This window comes from Mustela putorius, unplaced genomic scaffold, assembly GCF_011764305.1.
Source record: "Mustela putorius furo isolate JIRA1106 unplaced genomic scaffold, ASM1176430v1.1 tig00003834_pilon_pilon_pilon, whole genome shotgun sequence".
In the NCBI taxonomy this organism is placed as follows: domain Eukaryota; kingdom Metazoa; phylum Chordata; class Mammalia; order Carnivora; family Mustelidae; genus Mustela; species Mustela putorius.
In genome coordinates, this window is record NW_025421987.1 from 27,805,724 (window position 1) to 27,827,083 (window position 21,360).

The 21,360-nt window shown below is 34.4% G+C and overlaps 1 protein-coding gene across 6 annotated transcripts in view; it reads right to left on the reverse strand.

The window, feature by feature from the left end:
• Nucleotides 1-636: 636 nt before the first annotated feature.
• Nucleotides 637-21,360, reverse strand: part of SENP7 (SUMO specific peptidase 7) — a 158,945-nt gene continuing 138,221 nt past the window's right edge. For all 6 annotated transcript variants that reach the window (XM_004771967.3, XM_004771971.3, XM_004771970.3 and 3 more), the window contains 7 exons: nucleotides 13,877-13,969; nucleotides 13,140-13,264; nucleotides 12,302-12,354; nucleotides 4,950-4,993; nucleotides 4,782-4,850; nucleotides 3,948-4,098; nucleotides 637-2,483 (listed from right to left, as the gene is read on the reverse strand). In XM_004771967.3, the coding sequence (XP_004772024.2) occupies nucleotides 2,346-2,483; nucleotides 3,948-4,098; nucleotides 4,782-4,850; nucleotides 4,950-4,993; nucleotides 12,302-12,354; nucleotides 13,140-13,264; nucleotides 13,877-13,969 (673 nt within the window). In that variant the 3' untranslated portion in view covers nucleotides 637-2,345. The remainder of the gene's footprint in view (nucleotides 2,484-3,947; nucleotides 4,099-4,781; nucleotides 4,851-4,949; nucleotides 4,994-12,301; nucleotides 12,355-13,139; nucleotides 13,265-13,876; nucleotides 13,970-21,360) is intronic.

Below are 21,360 nucleotides of genomic sequence, written 5' to 3' on the forward strand. Positions count from 1 at the left end.
TAAACTTTTTCTAAGTCTTGCTTAGATAGGAGTCAAACAAACCAAAAAAAAAGCTCCTCCCTTTTTTTCCCATATTTTTTCCCATAACATAAAAAGAAAACAAGCTGATTATAAGAGGCATTAAACTTTTTCTAAGTCTTGCTTAGATAGGAGGCAAACAAACAAACAAAAAAAACTACTCCTTTTTTTTATCCCAAGAGTTGTAAATTAAAAATAGTATTATCTTCTCTAAAGACTTTCCCTGTCCAGTGACAACCCTCTTACTATCTTTCTACCACTTCTCACTCACACACACACACACACACAACTAGGATAAACTCTCTCCTGAGCTTCCAAGAAAGTCTATTACAGTTTTTACCAGGAATATTAAAACTATTCATATGTTCATTTCTCCCACTTGACTATAAATGACTCAAGAACAAAAGCTGGGGTTCATTTTTTTGTACCCAGCAAATTGCCTACTAATAGATACTCTAAAAATGTTTCCTGAATGAACAAATTAACTATATGCCTGTTAAAGAAGAAAGAAAAATTAATCTAAGCATCAGTTATATGATATGAACTGGAAATCATAAATTTGAAAATTTATTTCTAAGAATGGCTCATGTTTCTTAAGAAAAGAATATTACGCCTTGATTTAATGAATTGGAAACGTGTTTAATATAAAATGTTGATAATCAACGCATCATTTCCACATGAATTTAGGAAAATGAATTTTAAACAATCTTCAAAACATGATAAAGGACAGTGGTACCTTTGAAAAACATACAAACAAAAAGTTAAGAAGTCACAAGAAGATGTATTACACACTTGCTTTCCCAAAATTAGATGTATGAAATAATTAATAGTCTTTTTAAAAAGTCCCCTCCCATACACACACAAGTTGGGAATGAAAACATGTAATTATAACCATCTTTATAAGAAATCTCCAAAAGACAAATATCTTTAACAATATAAAGATGATGACAAGATTAACAAAAACTCAAAAACACTGAGGATTAACTGACAAATTCAAATACACATGATTTTGAAATAAAGTGTTCCAACTTTTAGCTTTATCTTAAATTGCCTTTGCTTCACTGCTTTATATACAGTTGACAATATAAATCCAAGAGATGCTTAAAACAGAAGATCAAAATAACTCTTAGAAAACGTGTTTCTTATCTGAGAAAATACAGTATCATTGTCCCCTCAAAATTTTCCTGATAACATCAAAAGCTTGTGAAGTCTTTAACCATGTAATACCACCATCATCACATGAATTCAAAACTGTTACCTGAACATTTAATAAAAACTTGAGCTCCATGGGGATCATAGATCTCTAAAAACTACAATTTAAAAATATAAAAGCAATTCTAGCAATCTGGCTTTTGCAGATGAATACTGGGTAAAGAGTTATAAAATTATATATTTAGTTCTAACAATTAATAAATAAGATTTTGAGGGTATTTTTAATTAAAGTTATGAGGACACCCATTTTATCTTCTACACTTACAGAAACTGTATACATACATTCTAAGGTATCAGAATAGGATAGAAGTCAATATTGATAAAGCTATACCTCAAATAAACTAATTGAGCTACATATGTAATTTTTATAAATCTGTTTTGGACAGTTAAAATTTTTTTGTTCCAAATTTCATTCTGAATGAATGAACTAAATTCTCAGATCCCCACATACGACATCAAAAGAAAAAGAAAACATATAACAATTTACAGCAGAGTAACGGTTCCATTCAGCAACTGAGAAAAAAAAGCTGCGCTTTGAAAGAATCAATTTTTATCATCTTCCTAACATTGTGTCTTCTTTTACACTATACAGAAGGGATGCCGTAAATGGCATTTTCTGAAGCCTTAATACTAAATTCTTCTTTAAAAAAATACACAGTATTCATACTGCATGCTTGAGCTGCAAAGAAGAGAATTACAATATAATGTGACTTGCCAACAAACTTGACAAGCACTGGGGCTGGCACCAGGGAGGACCTAACTCCCCTCAACTCCCAGTTATATGGAAGTACAGATCACATAGTTTTATTATCTACAAAAACATTCCCACATTTACATATGCTATTGCATAATCAGAAACATTTAATCAGAAAAATATCAAATATTTATGAAATTTTAATTTCTATCTAATAAGTTTATCTATACCAACCCATTTTCCACTGCATCTATGAGATCTCAACAATCTAATAATATATCTTATATATTTTAGATACTGTTCAATGACTTATAAAACTACCACAAGTTATTTTCTTCTCTGTGAGCTGACTAACACAAATGCTGATAAGCGGCTTTCCAGTAATCTTATAGAACATCTGTGTCATGTTTGTACAGATTAACTAGCTACTGCTGCCCTTCTGTTGCTGTAAATGAAGTTTCAAAATGAGCTCTCGAATATCTTCCCGCTTGGTCTTTATTACATGACGAGGAAACCATTTCTCCAAATGAATTGGAAGTTCAAAATTAACAATAGGATCCTAATGAAAGAAAAGAAAGAATGCAATCACTTTAGCAGTACAATTCAAATTTGTTTTTATTTCATTTTACAAGAAATGAGAAATTGCTAGCTTTTTAAAATAACGGCTTTACTGAGATATAATTCATATAATACATAATTCACCTAAACCTATGTATTACCATTCCTCCCCAACTATATGAAAAGTTCTAACTATATACTATAATCCTTATGTGCTAAAAGTGCATTCAGTACTAGTCAAAAATACTCTACTCCTATACCCATTTTCATGAACACCACACCAAAAAATGGGGCTGGCTGCCAGGACAACCAACAATGCAATTAGAGGGCTAGAACTTCCAGTCTCAACCCCCCCGCCTACAGATAGTGGAGAGGGGCTTCACAAATAATGTTGGTAATGACTGAAGTAATGAGTAAACAGTTTAAAAAGCAAACAGTGACTCCTTGCTTTTAAAATTTCTTCCTTAATACAGCTACTTATAGTATCACTGATGAGCTAGAAAGTTTAACACTCATGCTTATTTTTGTATTTATCTAGCTTATGGTTTTCTGAGCTTCTTGAGTATATGGGTCTTCCATTTTTTTTTTTTTAAGATTTTATTTATTTATTTGAGAGAGAGAATGAGTGCTTGCACAGAAGGAAAGTGAGGGGGAGAGTGAGAGGGAGAAGCAGACCTCCTACTGAGCAAGGAGCCTGTCGCAGGACTCAATCACAGGACCCTGAAACCATGACCTGAGCAAAAGGCAGACGCTTAACCGACTGAGCCACCCCGGTGCCCCAATATATGGGCCTTTTAGTTTTGAAATTTTTTCTTCACATTTTTGTCTGCCTTTCTCTCTCCCAACCTAATCCTTCTGGAACTCTAATTACATGTAAATTACATTTTTTGACCTGTATCACACTTGTCTTTTATATTCTGATCTCTATGTTTTTTTTTCTCTTTGAAATATAGTGGAATTCCTTCCATTGCCCTTTTTTTTTTAAAGTTCTAATCCTGTCTTCTGCTGCATCCAAGTCTACTACTAAACCCAACTAATAAGTTCGTTTTACTTTTTCTTCTAAGTTTTTATTTATATTCCCCTTAGCTAACATACAGTGTAATATTAGTTTCAAGTGCAGGATTTAGTGATTCACCACATATCTACAACACCCAATGCTTATCATAGAAATGCCAGTAAGTTCTTAATTTCAGATATATTATTCTGCATTTTCAGCTCTAGAATATCCACTTGATTTTTTAGTAGATTCCATCTCTATCCATTTTGTTCATCTTTGACTGTTTTCTCTAACATATTATTCAAACCATTTAAAAATTCTTCTCTGTTAAATAACTCCAATATCTGGATTATATGTGGTTTAATTATTTTCTTTCTTGATTAACTGTAATATTTTCTTGCTCACCCAGTAATTTGTGATTATATCCTACTAATTGTGAATAAAAAATTTATTTACATCTTTACATACCTTAAAAAAGCTCTCCACATATTGCAGTAAATATACTCCACAATCACTGCTATTATCTTGTTTAGGAACTTTAGGGCATAGGTCCACCATGTTTGTTTTGCTGAATTCACGATGAGTTTTTCGTTTAACTTCCCATTCTACCTCTAAATACCTTGAATCATCAAAAAGTAGAGTGATTCTAGTAGAAATCCCTTTACTATTACTATTCAACACAAAGAAAAACATTTGCTGCCAGATGTGTTGCCTCAAGTCAAAGTTCCAAATTTAACAGTACAAGTGTTTTAAGGCTTTAAGTGTTACTACTTAAAATTATCTGAGTTTCAGACTAAAATCTAGACTTTTTTCAACAACTCAACTTCATAACTCATATACATAAACTCATTTATATTATGAAGTAAACTGATAAATTATCTTAAAACTCTAGCTGGAAGCTATTTCCAGATCCTATAGTAAATTACAAAATTATACACATACACACACACACACGTGCACACACAAGTAATAAAAATATGAAAAAGTTCTTATTTTTTCTAAAATGATATTTTTGATAATCACTAATATCTGCAATGTTCCTTTGTAAAATTACACTTACTGTTCAGTTATGAATGCAAATTCTGAATTTTCTTTCAATATATACAAGTTAATATTTGAGAAATATTAATACTTGAATATTAACATACATGGGGATATATATGATTGATTATGTTTGTAGACTTCATCTAAATACGTAGTAAAATACAATTCATGGCATAGTCTTTTCAGTAATTCTTACAGTAACTTCAAAATTATTGAGATTTTAGGTAACAGAATGAGGGTAAAACTGTCATTACTTACTCTCGTAAATTCTGAACTGTGTTTTGTATAGAAGCAGCTTTCAAGGAATCTAGTATGAGAATGCATGGCCTATGAAAAGCAAAAAAAGAAATCAAGGTGTACATATCTGCATATGGAGTAAATTTAAATATCTGAAAAAACTATTATTACAGCATAGCATGTACCTACCTTTTACACATTTTCTTTGGTACTGATGGATTTGTCTCTGTACTCTGAAATAATAGGCATTTTTATGACTTTACAATTAAAACCAATTTCAATAAAATAATATGCAGTTACTCTTTAAAATGTTTGAAATACTCTGAAATTCAAATTTCAAGTAAGAGCTCTTTTCATCATCTAAAGTGAACCAACATCATTTTTTTCAGAAATTCACTGATTTATGTTCTTACACTGGTGAGAGTATCTTATATATACACTTTTACATGTGGCCTCAAGAAGTTATGGCACTTTAACATGGCCTAAAAACAACCTAGAATTCTAACTACTTCTATTTAGAGTCCCCATCTTAAGCAAAGATAAACAAGTTAATTTAATCTACCCTTATCTACATTTTCTAACTCAACATATGCTGTTGGTGGAGACAAATTTGAGAAACAACAGATCAAACTTCAAGCAGATTTCTTTAATGAAATCTTCTCAGTACCTTTATTATTCTAATGTAACCGTGAATCTTTAAGAGAGGACTAAGACATAGGATTTACCCAACTGACCTTATAATCCTTTTATCATAATCTGCATCTTAGAACAAGTGTTCCCAGGAACCTAATTTGGAAGGCTGTTTCTTTCTTCTACTTCTTTTTTTTAAGATTTTATTTATTTATTTGAGGGAGAGAAAGAGACTGTGGGGAGGTGAGGGAAAAAGGAAGGGCTTGATCCCAGCACCCTGGGATTGTGACCAGAGCTGAAGGTAGATGCTTAACCAACTAAGCCACCCAGCCACTCCTGGGAAGCCTGTTTCTATAAGCAAGAAGAAACTCCCCAATCATGTCACTGTTACAGCAGAAAAGGAAACTTCCTTTCTTCTGTCCACCCTATACCGGTAAGGGTAAAGAAATAAGCCTATGCCAGGATAGCAAGGCTACTGCTCTCTGTACCTACCAAAAAAAAAAAAAAAAAAATCACTAGGTGGTTACTTTGGTCAATTAAGACACCAAAACTAGACCATGCATGCCAGTTTGGAGGACTATAAAAGAAAAGTTAACAAAACACAAAAAGGTGGAGCCTAAACAACATATGACTAAACAACCAATGGGACAACAAAGCAATCAAAAATATACATGGAGACAAATGAAAATGAAAACAAAACAGTCCAAAATCTTTGGGATGCTACAAAAGCAGTTCTAAGAAGTTAGTTTATAGCAATATAGGCCTACCTCAAATAAACAAAATTTCAAATAAACAATCTAACTTTACACCTAAAGAAACTAGAAAAGAAAGAGCTAACAAAGCCCAAAGCTAGAAGGAAGGAAATAATAAAAATCAGGGTGGAAAGGTGGTGGGTATTAGAGAGGGTACAGATTGCATGGAGCACTGGGTGTCGTGCAAAAACAATGAATACTGTTATGCTGAAAATAAATAAATACATAAATTTAAAAATAAAAAAATAAAAACAAAACAAAACAAAATTCTTTCATCCTTTTAATAAAAAAAAGGAAATTAATTAAATTAAAACTAAAAAGAAAAACAACAGAAAAGATTAATGAAACCAAGAGCTGGGTCTTTGAAAATAGAAACATAATGATAAACCTTTACCCATAATCATCAAGAAAAAAGAAAGACAATTCAAATAAAATCAGAAATGAAAGATGAGACGTAACAACACCCAATAAATATGAAGGATTATGAAAACTTACATGCCAATAAATTGGAAAACCTACAAGAAATGAATAAATTCCCAGAAAGACACAATCTTCCGATACTGGATCAGAAAGAAATAGAAAATCTGAACAGACCAATTACTAGTAATGAAACTAAATCAGTAATCAAAAAACAATCAAAAAGTTGATGACCAGAGAGATTCATAGATGATTCTACTGGACATTTAAAAAAGAGTCAGGGAAACCAGGGTGGCTTGGTCAGTTAAACAATCAACTTTTGGTTTCAGCACAGCTTATGATCTCAGGATCATGAAATCAAGCCCCACATTGGGTTCTGCACTCAGTGTGGAGTCTGCTTATCCTTCTCTTTCTGCTCCTCTCCCTGCTTGCTCTCTTTCTCAAAAATAAATAAATAATTAAAAAAAAAATAAAGAAGAGTTAGTATCTACTCTCCTCAAACTATCCCCCAAAAATAGAAGGAAAGCTTCCAAACTCATTCTATGAGGCTAGCATTACTTTGATTCTGAAACCAAAGACACCACAAAAAAAGAAAACTACAAGCCAATATCTCTGATGAATACAGATGCAAAAATCATCAACAAAATACTAACAAACTGAATTTAACACTACATTAAAAAAATCATTCACCTCAATTAAGTGGAATTTATTCCAGGTATGCAAGGATGGTTCAGTATCCACAAATCAACCAAGGTAACACATCCCTCTAACAAATTAAAGGATAAAAACCATATGATCATCTTAATAGATGTGGAAAAAGCACTGGACAAAATTCAACATCCACTCATGGTGAACACTCTTTATGATGAACACTCTCAACAAAGTGGGCTTAGAGGGAACATAGCTCAACAACATCATAAAGTTCATGTATGATGGCCCATAGCTAACAACATACTTATGGGGAAACGCTAAAAGCTTCTCCTCTAAGACCAGGAACAAAGATGCTCATTCTCACCACTTTTATTCAACATAGTACTAGAAATCCAACAATCAGACAAGAAGAGAAATAAAAAGCAACCAAACTGGTAAGGTAAAAGTAAAACTGTCACTATATGCAGATGACACACTATATACAGAAAAACATTAAGACTGTACCAAAAAACTATTAGAATTCATAAATGAAAACAGTAAAGTTGCAGGATAAAAATTAAAATACAGAAATTGGTGCATTTCTATACACTAATATCAAAATAGCAGAAATAGGAACTAAGAAAACAACTCATTTATTATACCAAAACACTCACGCACAAAAATTTAGGAATAAACAACCTCACAGGTGAAAGATCTATACTCTAAAAATGTAAAATACTCATGAAAGATATTGAAGACAAATAAACAAGTGGAAAGACATAACATGTTCACAGATCTGGAGAATCAACGTTGTTAAAATGTCCATACCACACAAAGTACTCCTCAGATTCAATGCAATCCCTATCAAAATACCAATATTATTTTTCAAAGAACTAGTAAAAATAATCCTAAAATTTTTATGGAGCCACAAAAGATCCCAAATAATCAAAGCAATCTTGAGAAAGAAGAACAAAGTTGGAGGTACCTTAACCTCAGATTTCAAGCTATACTACAAAGATACAGTGATCAAAACAGTATAGTCCTGCCACAGAAGAGACACACAGATCAATGGAATAGGTTAGAGAGCCCAGGAATAAACCCACACCCACATGGTCAATTAATCTATAACAAAGAAGGCAAGAATATACAATGAACAAAAGATAGCCTCTTCAATTAAATGGTGTCAAGAAAACTGGACAGCTATGTGCAAAAGAATGAAACTGGATCACTTTCTTACACCATATACAAAATTCAATTCAAAATTAAAGACCTAAATGTGAGACCTGAAACCATAAACCTACTTCAAGAAAACACAGGCAGTACTCTTGGACATCAGCCTTAGCAACATTTTTCGAGATCTGTCTCCTTAGGCAAGGGAAACCAAAACAAAAAGATACTATTGGGACTACATCAAAACAAAAAGCTTTTGTACAGCAAAATAAACCATCAACAAAATGAAAAGGCAACCTAACGAATGTGAGAAGATATTTGCCAAAGACAGATCTGATAAGGGTTAATTTCCAAAATACATAGAGAGCTTATACAATTTAACACACACTAAAGTCCAATTAAAGATGGGCAAAGGATCTGAATAGACATAAGACCTACAGATGACCAACAAACACAAGAAAAAATTTCTACATCACTAATCATTAGGGAAATGTAAATGAAAAGCACAATGAAATACTACCTTACACCTGCCAGAAGGGACTAAATCAAAAAGACAAAAATAACAAGTGTTGGGGAGAATGTGAAGAAAAAGAAATCCGCATAAACTGTTAGTGAGAATGTAAATTGGTTTTCTACAGCCACTGTGAAAAACAATACAGTTTCCTCAAAAAATTAGAAAAAGAAATACCATACAATCCAATAATTCCACCACTTGGTGTTTATCCAAAGAAAGTGAAAACACGTATTTGAAAAGATATGTGCACCATAATGTTTATTGCAGTATTATTTACAATAGCCAAGATATGAAAGCAGTCCAAGTGCCCATCAACAGATGAATGGATAAAGAAGATGTACACACACACAGAGGAGTATTAGAAATAAAAAAGAATGAAAGTCTGTTATTGGCAATGATGTGGAGGGAGCTAGAGGCTATTACACTAAGTGAAATATGTCAGATTGAGAAAGACAAATACCATAAGATTTCACTCATATGTGAAATCTAAAAAAACAAATTAATAAACAAAAAGCAGAATCAGACCTATAAATACAGAGAACATAGAGAAATACAGAGGGGCGGAGCATCAGGGGATGGACAAAATGGGTGAAAGGGGAGTGGGAGAGTCAGGCTTCAGTAATGGAATAAATAATCATAGATATAAAAGTCACAGCATAAGGAATATGATCAGTGACACTGCAATAGCACTGTATAGTGAAGATGGTGGCTATACACCTGCAGTAAACGTAGCATAACATTTAAAATTGTCAAATCACTATGTTGTACATCTGAAACTAATGTAGTACTGTATGTCAAACTACACCCAAAAAAATAATTTTAAAATATATATATTTTTATATAACATATATAAATATATATTGAATATATATACATTTATATATATTTAGGTTTAGATTACTAATTACACTAGCTTAAAAAAATGCTAACATGATGAAGAATAAAAGTACATCTGAAGGTGCGTTTGGATGGCTTGGATGGTGGGAATCTGCTCTTGGCTCTGGTCATGACCTCCAGGTCCTGGGATCGAGCCCCACATCAAGCTCCTGGCTGGCTCAGTGTGGACCCTAATTCTCCCTCTCCCTCTCTCTGTCTCTCTCAAATGAATAAATTTAAAAAAAAAAAAAAACTTAAAAAAAATACTCTGAAAAGGAACCAACCAAAATGAACTAACAAATTACTGAATAAACAAATAAAAATAGTTAAAATAAGCTACACAAATGCAAGAAGAATGATAATTTCTCTTATTCTGTTTCCTATCCCCATAAAAATATATCAAAGAACCATAAAACAACACATTTATTATGGCCCAACAATATCCATCATATATAATACTACATGTGGAAAACCCAAAGACTCCAAAGACTCCACTCCAAAACTGCTAGAACTTGTACAGGAATTCAGTAAAGTGTCAGAATATAAAATCAGTGCACAGAAATCAGTTGCATTTCTTTACACCAACAACAAGACAGAAGAATGAGAAATTAAGGAGTCAATCCCATTTACAATTGCACTCAAAACCGTAAGATACCTAGGAATAAACCTAACCAAAAAGGCAAAGAATCTGTACTCAGAAAACTATAAAGTATTCATGAAAGAAATTGAGGAAGACACAAAGAAATGGAAAAATGTTCCATGCTCATGGATTGGAAGAACAAATATTGTGAAATGTCTATGCTACCTAAAGCAATCTACACATTTAATGCAATCCCTATCAAAATACTATCAACTTTTTTCAAAGGAATGGAACAAATAATCCTAAAATTTATATGGAAGCAGAAAAGACTTCAAATAGCCAGAGGAATATTGAAAAAGAAAGCCAGAGCTGGGGGCATCTCAATCCAGACTTCAAGCTCTATTACAAAGCTGTCATCATCAAGACAGCATGGTACTGGCACAAAAACAGACACACAGATCAATGGAACAGAATAGAGAACCAGAAATAGACCCTCAACTCTAGGGTCAACTAATCTTCGACAAAGCAGGAAAGAATGTCCAATGGAAAAAAGACAGTCTCTTCAACAAATAGTGTTGGGGAAATTGAACAGCCACATGCAGAAAAATGAAATTGGACCACTTCCTTACACCACACATGAAAATAGACTCAAAATGGATGAAAGACCTCAATGTGAGAAAGGAATCCATCAAAATCCTTGAGGAGAACACAGGCAGCAGCCTCTTCGACCTCAGCCATAGCAACTTCTTCCTAGGAACGTCACCAAAGGCAAGGGAAGCAAGGGCAAAAATGAACTATTGGGATTTCATCAAGATCAAAAGCTTTTGCACAGCAAAGGAAACAGTTAACAAAACCAGAAGACAACTGACAGATGGGAGAAGATATTTGCAAACGACATATCAGATAAAGGGCTAGTATCCAAAATCTATAAAGAGCTTAGCAAACTCAACACCCAAGAACAAATAATCTAATCAAAAATGGGCATAAGACATGAACAGACATTTCTGCAAAGACATCCAAATGGCCAACAGACACATGAAAAAATGCTCCACATCACTTGGCATCAGGGAAATACAAATCAAAACCACAATGAGATACCACCTCACACCAGTCAGAATGGCTAAAATTAACAAGTCAGGAAATGACAGATGCTGACGAGGATGCAGAGAAAGGGGAACCCTCCTACACTGTTGGTGTGAATGCAAGCTGGTGCAGCCACTCTGCAAAACAGTATATGGATTCCTCAAAAAGTTGAAAATAGAGCTACCCTATGACCCCAGCAATTGCACTACTGGGTATTTACCCTAAAGATACAAACGTAGTCATCCAAAGAGGCACGTTCACCCAAATGTTTATAACAGCAATGTCCACAACAGCCGAACTATGGAAAGAACCTAGATGTCCATCAACAGATGAATGGATAAAGAAGATGTGGTATATATATACAATGGAATACTAATCAGTCATTAATAGAAATGAAATCTTGCCATTTGCAATGACGTGGATGGAACTAGAGGGTACTATGCTTAGCGAAATAAGTCAATCAGAGAAAGACAACCATCATATGATCTCCCTGATATGAGAAAGTAGAGATGCAACATGGGGGATTTGGGGGGTAGGAAAAGAATAAATGAAACAAGATGGGATCGGGAGGGAGACAAACCATACAAGATTCTTAATCTCGCAGAACAAACTGAGAGTTGCTGGGGAGCGGGGGGCGGTTGGGAGAGGGTGATGGGGGTATGGACATTGTGGGGGGTATGTACTGTGCTGAGTGCTATGAAGTGTGTAAACCTGGCAATTCACAGACCTGTACCCCTGGGGTTAAAAATATATGTTTATAAAAAAAATTTTTTAATTTAAAAAAAATCAATATCCATCATAATCCATACCTCCACTATGCCCTATTTTATAGATAAAATTATTACATTCAAGGGTTTTCCCTCTTTTATACCTAAAAGAATATACTTACTTGGGAATCTTCTGTGCCCAAAGACAGTGTTGAAGCAGTATGTAGATCATTATCTGGTTAGAAATAATAAAGCAGTTATAAGTGTTTATTTATGTCTAATGCAAAATATTTAGATGTGGTTTGGGTCAGTATTAATGATAATGGCTATTAATAATTCTGCTTACTGTTTAGACTACAGCTATTAAAAACATAATTTTCATTTTTTTTCTCAAAAAAGTGAGCTTATTTGCATACTTAATTAAGATTTGTGTTGTAACATAAGAAAAATCATGGAAAAATTTTAAGAGATATTACCTAGTCAATTTACTAGTGTTAACAAGAATTGTTTTTCATTTGTTAAAAAAAAATGCAAGATTTCACCACTAAAAATATTAAAATAAATGAATTTAGTAAAGCTGCAGGACACAAAATTAATATACATAAATTTGTTGCAGTTCTATAAACTAATAACACATAGCAGAATGAGAAATTAAGAAAATAATTCCACATACATTTGTACCAAAAATAATAAAATACTCAAGAATAAATTTAACCGAGGAGGCAAAAGACCTAAACTGGTCTATGCCTGCAGATCCATAACATGAATTCTTAGTCATGTTAGCAAAATTACAAAATTACAAAATTACAAAAAGTGCTACAATAAAACTTGACATAACAGTATAAATTAAGAATTACATGAGGTTGGGCATCTATTTTGAAAATTTCGGATTTCTTATTCTTTCTTCTAATAAATGTCATGATAAAAAACTGTCATGAAGTATCTTTTAACTTTATATTGTTCATTATAATTATTTTGTTGTTGTCATTATTATTAAAAACACTACATTAAGTTTACCACCTGTTGTTTTGTTGTCATGTTGAGACTGCTGAACTTGGGAGTGCTCGGATAATGTTTGTGGAAAATCTTCATATATAGCTTCTTCTAACCATGGAAAGCAAATGACTGCAAGGTACCAGTGAGATCTGTTGAAAAGAAATACAATCTTAATAACACAAAATCCAAACAATGCAAAAGAATGTGCTCAGGACCTACAGCTGAGAAAGTGGGTATGACAATTTTCATACCAATTCTGAAAAAGCCCATTGTAATATTTGACACAATATGGAATACACATTCCAAAAGTAATTCAATAAGCAGAAAGACTACTTAGGGTAAAATCTGAGCTATTTCAAATTTATTTATTTCATCCAATCAGTGCTTCCTACTGAGAAACTGCTTTAATAAATAGACAGACTCACAACATCAACTTTTTTCTATTTGTGCTTGAAGAGTTGTTCTCTTAAATATTTTAAGATTCATCCCAAAACCTTTTGATCTTTTATGCAGAAAATCTTTTGAGTCCAAGAAAAACTCAATGTCTAAGTCATTATAGTCTTGTGAGTATCTGTCATTTTTTTTCCACTATATTTACAATATAGCCACTGTCAAATCAAAATTTAAGTTAAGTAACTCATAGTTCTAGCCATTTCTTTGGAAAAAATTAAAAATAATACCTGTAACTTACATACCCATAAGAAAAAATATTTTTTTTCTGTATGCTCCAATTTTGTTTTTAAATAATCTGAAATACTCACGACTCATTTACAGGCACAAAAATGTAATCTTTGTTAAAGATGTTTATGTGACGAGTCCATGTTCTTACTCTTTTATGTCTTCTCTGTGCCATTCTGAGAATATGAAAGATTTTTACATATAAAAAATTTAAACTTTAAGATACAGATTTCAAGAGTCATTTTCATACACTGAAAAAATGCTAGAGTCAGTTTACTTAACCATCCTCTTTAAGATACATAATATTTAAAACACATTAAGATATATAATATTCACCCCTTTTCATTAAGCCTAGTTTGTTCTTAATCCTAATCACATTTATAAATAATAATATAAAAAGAATAAAAGCAATTTATAAAATGTTTTATAGATTTCAAAAGTAGTTCGGCAACTAAAAATAGCTATACTTATTTATTCAATTTAGCTTCATGTGGACATGATAAGAATCTTAAGAGACTCATTTAAATGTTTTATATGTGATGAGGGAGGTATCAAAACTTAATGGAAGAGGAGGAATGAGGCATATATTCTTAGATTTTTTTAAAGACGACATTCATCTACTTCCATTTCATATATAAGGAAATTATAAGATAATGAGTTAAACATAGCCACCACTCATCCATCTTCCATTGTGTTTCTGCAATAAATATTAGTTTTCTATGAGCAATTAATAAAAATCACCCACACTACCTTTATGGAATTTATAAAGTAATGAGGGCAGAAAACAACTACAACAAATAACTAAAGTATAAATGTCATAAGGATTATAAAGAAATTATGTTACAGCATTTAGAAAAGCCATCTAGAAAAGAATCAGGACAGAGAAATACTTATCTTTTCTTTATCAGGAAAGCTAAGGAAGGATGATATCAAACCAAGTTTGAATATCAAAAAAAGTTTCAGGAAAGAGGTGGTATTTAACAGTGACATAAAAGAGATGGTATGTGACTTCTGGCTCAGTCCCTTCAAGAACCTCTTTTTTATGCACCGAATGAAACAAATCATTAAGTTCTTCTTTATTTATTTTTTTAAAGTTCCAAGTAATATAGGAATCAGACTTCTCTGACCCATCCCTATTCATCTGAATATCTAACCAAACTCAGAGGGATAAATATTAGGAAGGAGATGGAATCTAGAATGAGCTGAAAACAAGTGGCAGAAATTAGATACAATGTAATTAACTTTATAAAATAATCAGAAGTCCTATGTTTACAGCATTTTCTTATTTCAGAATGACCCAACCATTCCAGTGATTATAAACAATTATTTTCAACTAGTGCATAGCCTATTAATCTGTTTTTCCATTTGAAAATCTTAAAGATGGGGCACCTGGGTGGCTCAGTCAGTTAAGCATCTGACTTTGGGTCAGGTCATGATCTCGGGGTTCTAGGATTGAGCCCAGCTTCATGTCCAGCTCCTCACTCAACAGGCAGTCTGCTTGTCCCTCTGTCCCTCCCTCTGCTCGTGCTCTTTCTCTTTAATAAATGAATAAATTCTTTAAAAAAAAGAAAATCTTAAAGATAGAAAAATGGTTTTCTTTTTTTGTTATATTGGTGTTGGTTTCCTGACTATGCTAACCTTATTTGATCGGTAACTTATGAGACACTGCATGGGGCAAGGAGAACAGGACAGAATATGAGGAACATAATATAATCACTTATTCTCAGTTCCTAACTCTTTGGAAAATGAATATGTTCAATTAAATGTCTAACACTTCTCTTCCCATTCAGTAAGATACATTATTATTCTCTTGAGATCCTACTATGTACCAAGCACTGAGCAAAAGGCACTGAGGAAAGGGCAGATAATAAGACAGATGTAGTTCATGACCTCATGAAATTTTTTTTTTTTAAAGATTTTATTTTTTTATTTATTTGACAGAGAGAAATCACAAGTAGATGGAGAGGCAGGCAGAGAGAGAGAGGGAAGCAGGCTCTCCGCTGAGCAGAGAGCCCGATGCGGGACTCGATCCCAGGACTCTGAGATCATGACCTGAGCCGAAGGCAGCGGCTTAACCCACTGAGCCACCCAGGCGCCCCGACCTCATGAAATTTAATTTTAGGACAAGCAAACAAATGATTAGAGATCATGTTATGAAACAAAAAAGTGCTGGGAGAAAAAATTTCATCAGAAAATAGGAAAGAGCTTCACATATTTAAAAATTTAAAGGAAGCAGGTTGAGATGAATGAAGTAGGATAAGTGAGTGGAAAGAATATCATGAGATGTGTATAGGAGATGGACAGAAGCCAGATCTGTCAGCATCTCATAATCCATAGTAATGAGTTTGTGAATCATTTAGTCTGAGATTTCCTAACACTAGTAGTATGAGCATCTTATCAGGGATTTATTTACCATTAAGGTTTATATCCCTTTTGGGGGAAAAGGAGTAGCAAGACGGCAGAAGAGCAGGAGACCTAAATTTCATCTGGTCCCAGGAATTCAGCTACATAGTTGTCAAACCATTCTGAACACTTACAAATTCAATAGGAAACTGAAGAGAAGAATAATTCTATGGACAGAAAAGCTACTACTTTCTGGAAGGTAGGACATGTGGAGAAGTGAACCCGAGGTGATATACCAGAAGACAGACCACTGAGGGAGGGGCCAGCTCCCAGCAAGCAGCAGAGCAGTGGAGCACAAAATCAAAACTTTTAGAAGTCTGCTCCAGTGACGGACATCGCTCCAGAAGCTAAGCAGGCGGTGGAGCCCTCGCTAGGACAGTGTGGCCTCAGGACACAGGACCCTTGGGGTTACAGTAAGACCAGGGGTGCCTGAGTGCCACAAGCTCCCAGGTAAGCAGGAAAGCCAGCTGCAAAGACAGAGCCAAGGAGTGGGCTCTCAGCTTGGGATTCCCACTAACCGTGATCTGAGGCATAGTGGTACCACTGCTCTTGGAGCAGGGAGCCCAAAAGTGGCAGATCTGGGGAGACCCCACCCTTCCTCTCCCAGGGGGAGGGGCATGGATTCACACTGCAATAATCTGCTGGGTTGGGAGACTCCAAACGAGGCCGTGTGCCACACACAGAAATTCCCGGTAACAGGCTGGGTGAGCTCACAGTGCAGCCAGAGATCAGGGAGACAGGAGTGATTGACTGCTTTTCTCTGAGGGTGCACTAAGAAGTAGGACCCCGAGCTCTCAGCAACTCCGGGTGGGAAACTGGGAAGCCACCATCTTCATTCTCATCCTGTATGGAAAGTGTTCAGAGAAGAAAAACTACCAAGAGCGAAACAGAACATACCACTTAGCCTGACCTGACTAGGGCAGTACTACTCCACCTCAGTAATCAAAATTACTGATCAATGAGAACAGCAAAACAACAGTGCTAGAAGAACGGAGCACATTAAATTCATGGCTGTTTCCCCATGATTACTTCGTCTTCTGAAGTTAAATTTTTAAAAATTTTCGTTATTTTTTTCTTCCTCTATTTTTTGTTAATTGTTCCTATTTCCTATTTTAAACTATTTTATAAATACCTTTTTAAAAATTCTTTTAAAATTTTCGTTGTTATAGTCATATTCTATCCCTTCATTCTTTTTAACTTTATTTTTTGTATGCATATAGGTTTTTCTTTCTTTAAAATTTTGGGATAGAGTTTCTTCTTAAAGACCAAAATAGACCCTAAATCTAGCTTACAGCTTTCTTTTAGTCTCCAGTCTGATCACATTCTTTTTTTTTTTTTCAACCAACTTCTTACTTACCAATTCCTTTTTTAAAATATTTTATAATATTTCAAGGAGGAAATAATGGTGGAAAAGTAGCAGGCTGAGACTACTTCAGATAGCAGGAGATCAGCTAGATAGCTTATCTAAAGATTGCAAACACCTACAAATCCAACGGCAGACTGAAGAGAAGAAGAACAGCAATTCTAGAAACAGAAAATCAACCACTTTCTGAAAGCATATTTTCCTGGGGTTGTTGCCACCCTTTTAGTATTTTACTTGCTCCTTCATATACTCTTATCTGGACAAAATGACAAGGCAGAAAAACTCACCACAAAAAAAAGAACAAGAGGCAGTACCGAAAGCTAGGGACCTAATCAGTACAGACATTGGTAATATGTCAGATCTAGAGTTCAGAATGACGATTCTCAAGGTTCTAGCCGGGCTCGAAAAAGGCATGGAAGATATTAGAGAAACCCTCTCGGGAGATATAAAAGCCCTTTCTGGAGAAATAAAAGAACTAAAATCTAACCAAGTTGAAATCAAAAAGCTATTAATGAGGTGCAATTAAAAACTGGAGGCTCTCACTGCTAGGATAAATGAGGCAGAAGAAAGAACTAGCGATATAGAAGACCAAATGACAGAGAATAAAGAAGCTGAACAAAAGAGGGACAAACAGCTACTGGACCATGAGGGGAGAATTCGAGAGATAAGTGACACCATAAGATGAAACATTAGAATAATTGGGATTCCAGAAGAAGAAAGAGAGAGGGGAGCAGAAGGTATACTGGAGAGAATTATTGGAGAGAATTTCCCCAATATGGCAGAGGGAACAAGCATCAAAATCCAGGAGGTGCAGAGAACGCCCCTCAAAATCAATAATAATAGGTTCACACCCCGTCACCTAATAGTAAAATTTATAAGTCTTAGTGACAATGAGAAAATCCTGAAAGCAGCCCGGGAAAAGAAGTCTGTAACATACAATGGTAAAAATATTTGATTGGCAGCTGACTTATCCAGAGACCTGGCAGGCCAGAAAGAGCAGGCATGATATTTTCAGAGCACTAAATGAGAAAAACATGCAGACAAGAATACTATGTCCAGCTAGGCTATCATTGAAAATAGAAGGAGAGATTAAAAGCTTCCAGGACAAACAAAAACTGAAAGAATTTGCAAACACCAAACCAGCTCTACAGGAAATATTGAAAGGGGTCCTCTAAGCAAAGAGAGAGCCTAAAAGTAGTTAATCAGAAAGGAACAGAGACAATATACAGCAACAGTCACCTTACAGGCAATACAATGGCACTAAATTCATATCTCTCAATAGTTACCCTGAATGTTAATGGGTTAAATCCCCCAATCAAAAGACACAGGGTATCAGAATGGATAAAAAAACAAAACCCATCTATATGTTGCCTACAAGAAACTCATTTTAAACCCAAAGACACCTCCAGATTTGAAGTAAGGGGGTGGAAAAGAATTTACCATGCTAATGGACATCAGAAGAAAGCGGGAGTGGCAATCCTTATATCAGATCAATTAGATTTTAAGGCAAAGACTATAATAAGAGATGAGGAAGGGCACTATATCATACTCAAAGGATCTGTCCAACAAGAAGATCTAACAATTTTAAATATCTATGCCCCAACGTGGGAGCAGCCAACTATATAAACCAATTAATAACAAAATCAAAGAAACACATCAATAATAATACAATAATAGTTGGGGACTTTAACACTCCCCTCACTGAAATGTACAGATCATCCAAGCAAAAGATCAACAATGACACATTGGACCAGATGGACATCACAGAATGTTTTAAGCAGCAATGTCTACAATAGCCAAACTATGGAAAGAATCTAGATGTCCATCAACAGATGAATGGATAAAGAAGATATGGTATATATACACAATGGAATACTATGCAGTCATCAAAAGAAATGAAATCTTGCCATTTGCGATGACATGGATGGAACTAGAGCGTATCATGCTTAGCGAAATAAGTCAAGTGGAGAAAGACAACTATCATATCATCTCCCTGATATGTGGAAGTGGAGATGCAACATGGGGGGCTAGGGAGGTAGGAGAAGAATAAATGTAACCAGATGGGATTGGGAGGGAGAAAAACCATAAGTGACTCTTAATCTCACAAGACAAACTGAGGGTTGCAGGGGGGAGGGGTTGCAAGGAGAAGGGGGTTGGGGTTATGGACATTGGGAAGGGTATGTGCTATGGTGAGTGCTGTGAAGTGTGTAAACCTGTTGATTCACATACCTGTACCCCTGGGGATAAAAATATATGTTCATAAAAAAAAATTAAAAATTAAAACTAAAAATATATATATATTTTTTTAACTTTTTTTTAACTTTCATCTTAACAGTCATATTCCATCACTTCATCATGTTTACCTACATATTTTTTTTTCTTTCTTTCTTTCTCTCAAATTTTGGGAGGCAGTTTCTTCTAACAGACAAAAATACACCCAAAACAGTGTGGCTCTGTTATATTCATCAGGCCAATCATATATTTTTTTCCCTTTCTTCTCCCACTGGATTCAGGTTTTCTCTGATATGGTTACTGTATTATTTTTTCTGGAGTCATTGTTACCATTTTAGCATTTTGTTCTCTCATTCATCTATTCTGCTCTAGACAAAATGACAAGGTGGAAAAACTCACCTCCAAAAGAGAACAAGAGGCAATACTGACTGATGAGGACCTAATCAATACGCATTAGTAAGATGTCAAAACTAAAGTTAGAAAATAATTATAAAAATGCCAGCTGAGCTTGAAAAAAGCATAGAAGATACTATCTCTTTCTGAAGAAATAAAATCCCAATCTGGAGAAATAAAATAACTAAAATCTAAACAAGTTGAAATCACAAAAGCTATTAATGAGGTACAATCAAAAATGGAGGCTCTGGCTGCTAGGATAATTGGGGCAGAAGAGAAAATTAGTGATATAGAAGACCAAATGATGGAGAATAAGGAAGCTGAGAAAAAGAGAGATAAACAACTACTGAACAAGGGGAGAATTCAAGAGATAAGTGATATCATACGACAAAACAATATTAGAATAATTGGGAACTAAGAAGAAGAAGAAAGAGAGAGGCAGAAGGTATATTGGAGCAAATTACAGGGGAGAACTTCCCTAGTTTGGGGAAGGAAATAAGCATCAAAATGCAGGAGGCATAGAGAACTTGCCCTCAAAATCAATAAAAGTAGGTCAACACCCCATCATTTAATAATAAAACTTACAAGTCCCAGTGACAAATAGAAAATCCTGAAAACAACTCAGGACAAGAGGTCTGTAACCTACAACGATAGAAATAGTAGACTGACAGGAGACCTACCCGCAGAGACCAGGCAGGCCAGAAAGGACTGGCATGATATATTCAGAGCACTAAACGTGAAAAATATGCAACCAGGAATATTATACCCATCCAGGCTGGCAATGAAAATAAAAGGACAGATAAAAAGCTTCCAGGACAAATGAAAACTAAAAGAATTTGCAAACACCAAACCAGCCCTACAGGAAATACTGAAAGGGGTCCTCTAAGCCAAGAAAGAGCCTAAAAGTAACAGACCAGAAATGAATATACAGACAATATACAGTAACAGTCACCTTACAGGCAATACAATGTCACTAAATTCACATCTTTCAATAGTTACTCTGAATGTAAATGCGCTAAATTCCCCAATGAAAAGACAGAGGGTATCAGCAAACATTTAAAAAAAAAAAAAAAGACCCACTGATATGCTGTCTGCAAGAAACTCATTTTAGAACCAAAGACACCTCCAGATTTAAAGTGAAGGGATGGAAGACAATTTACCATGCTAATAGGACAT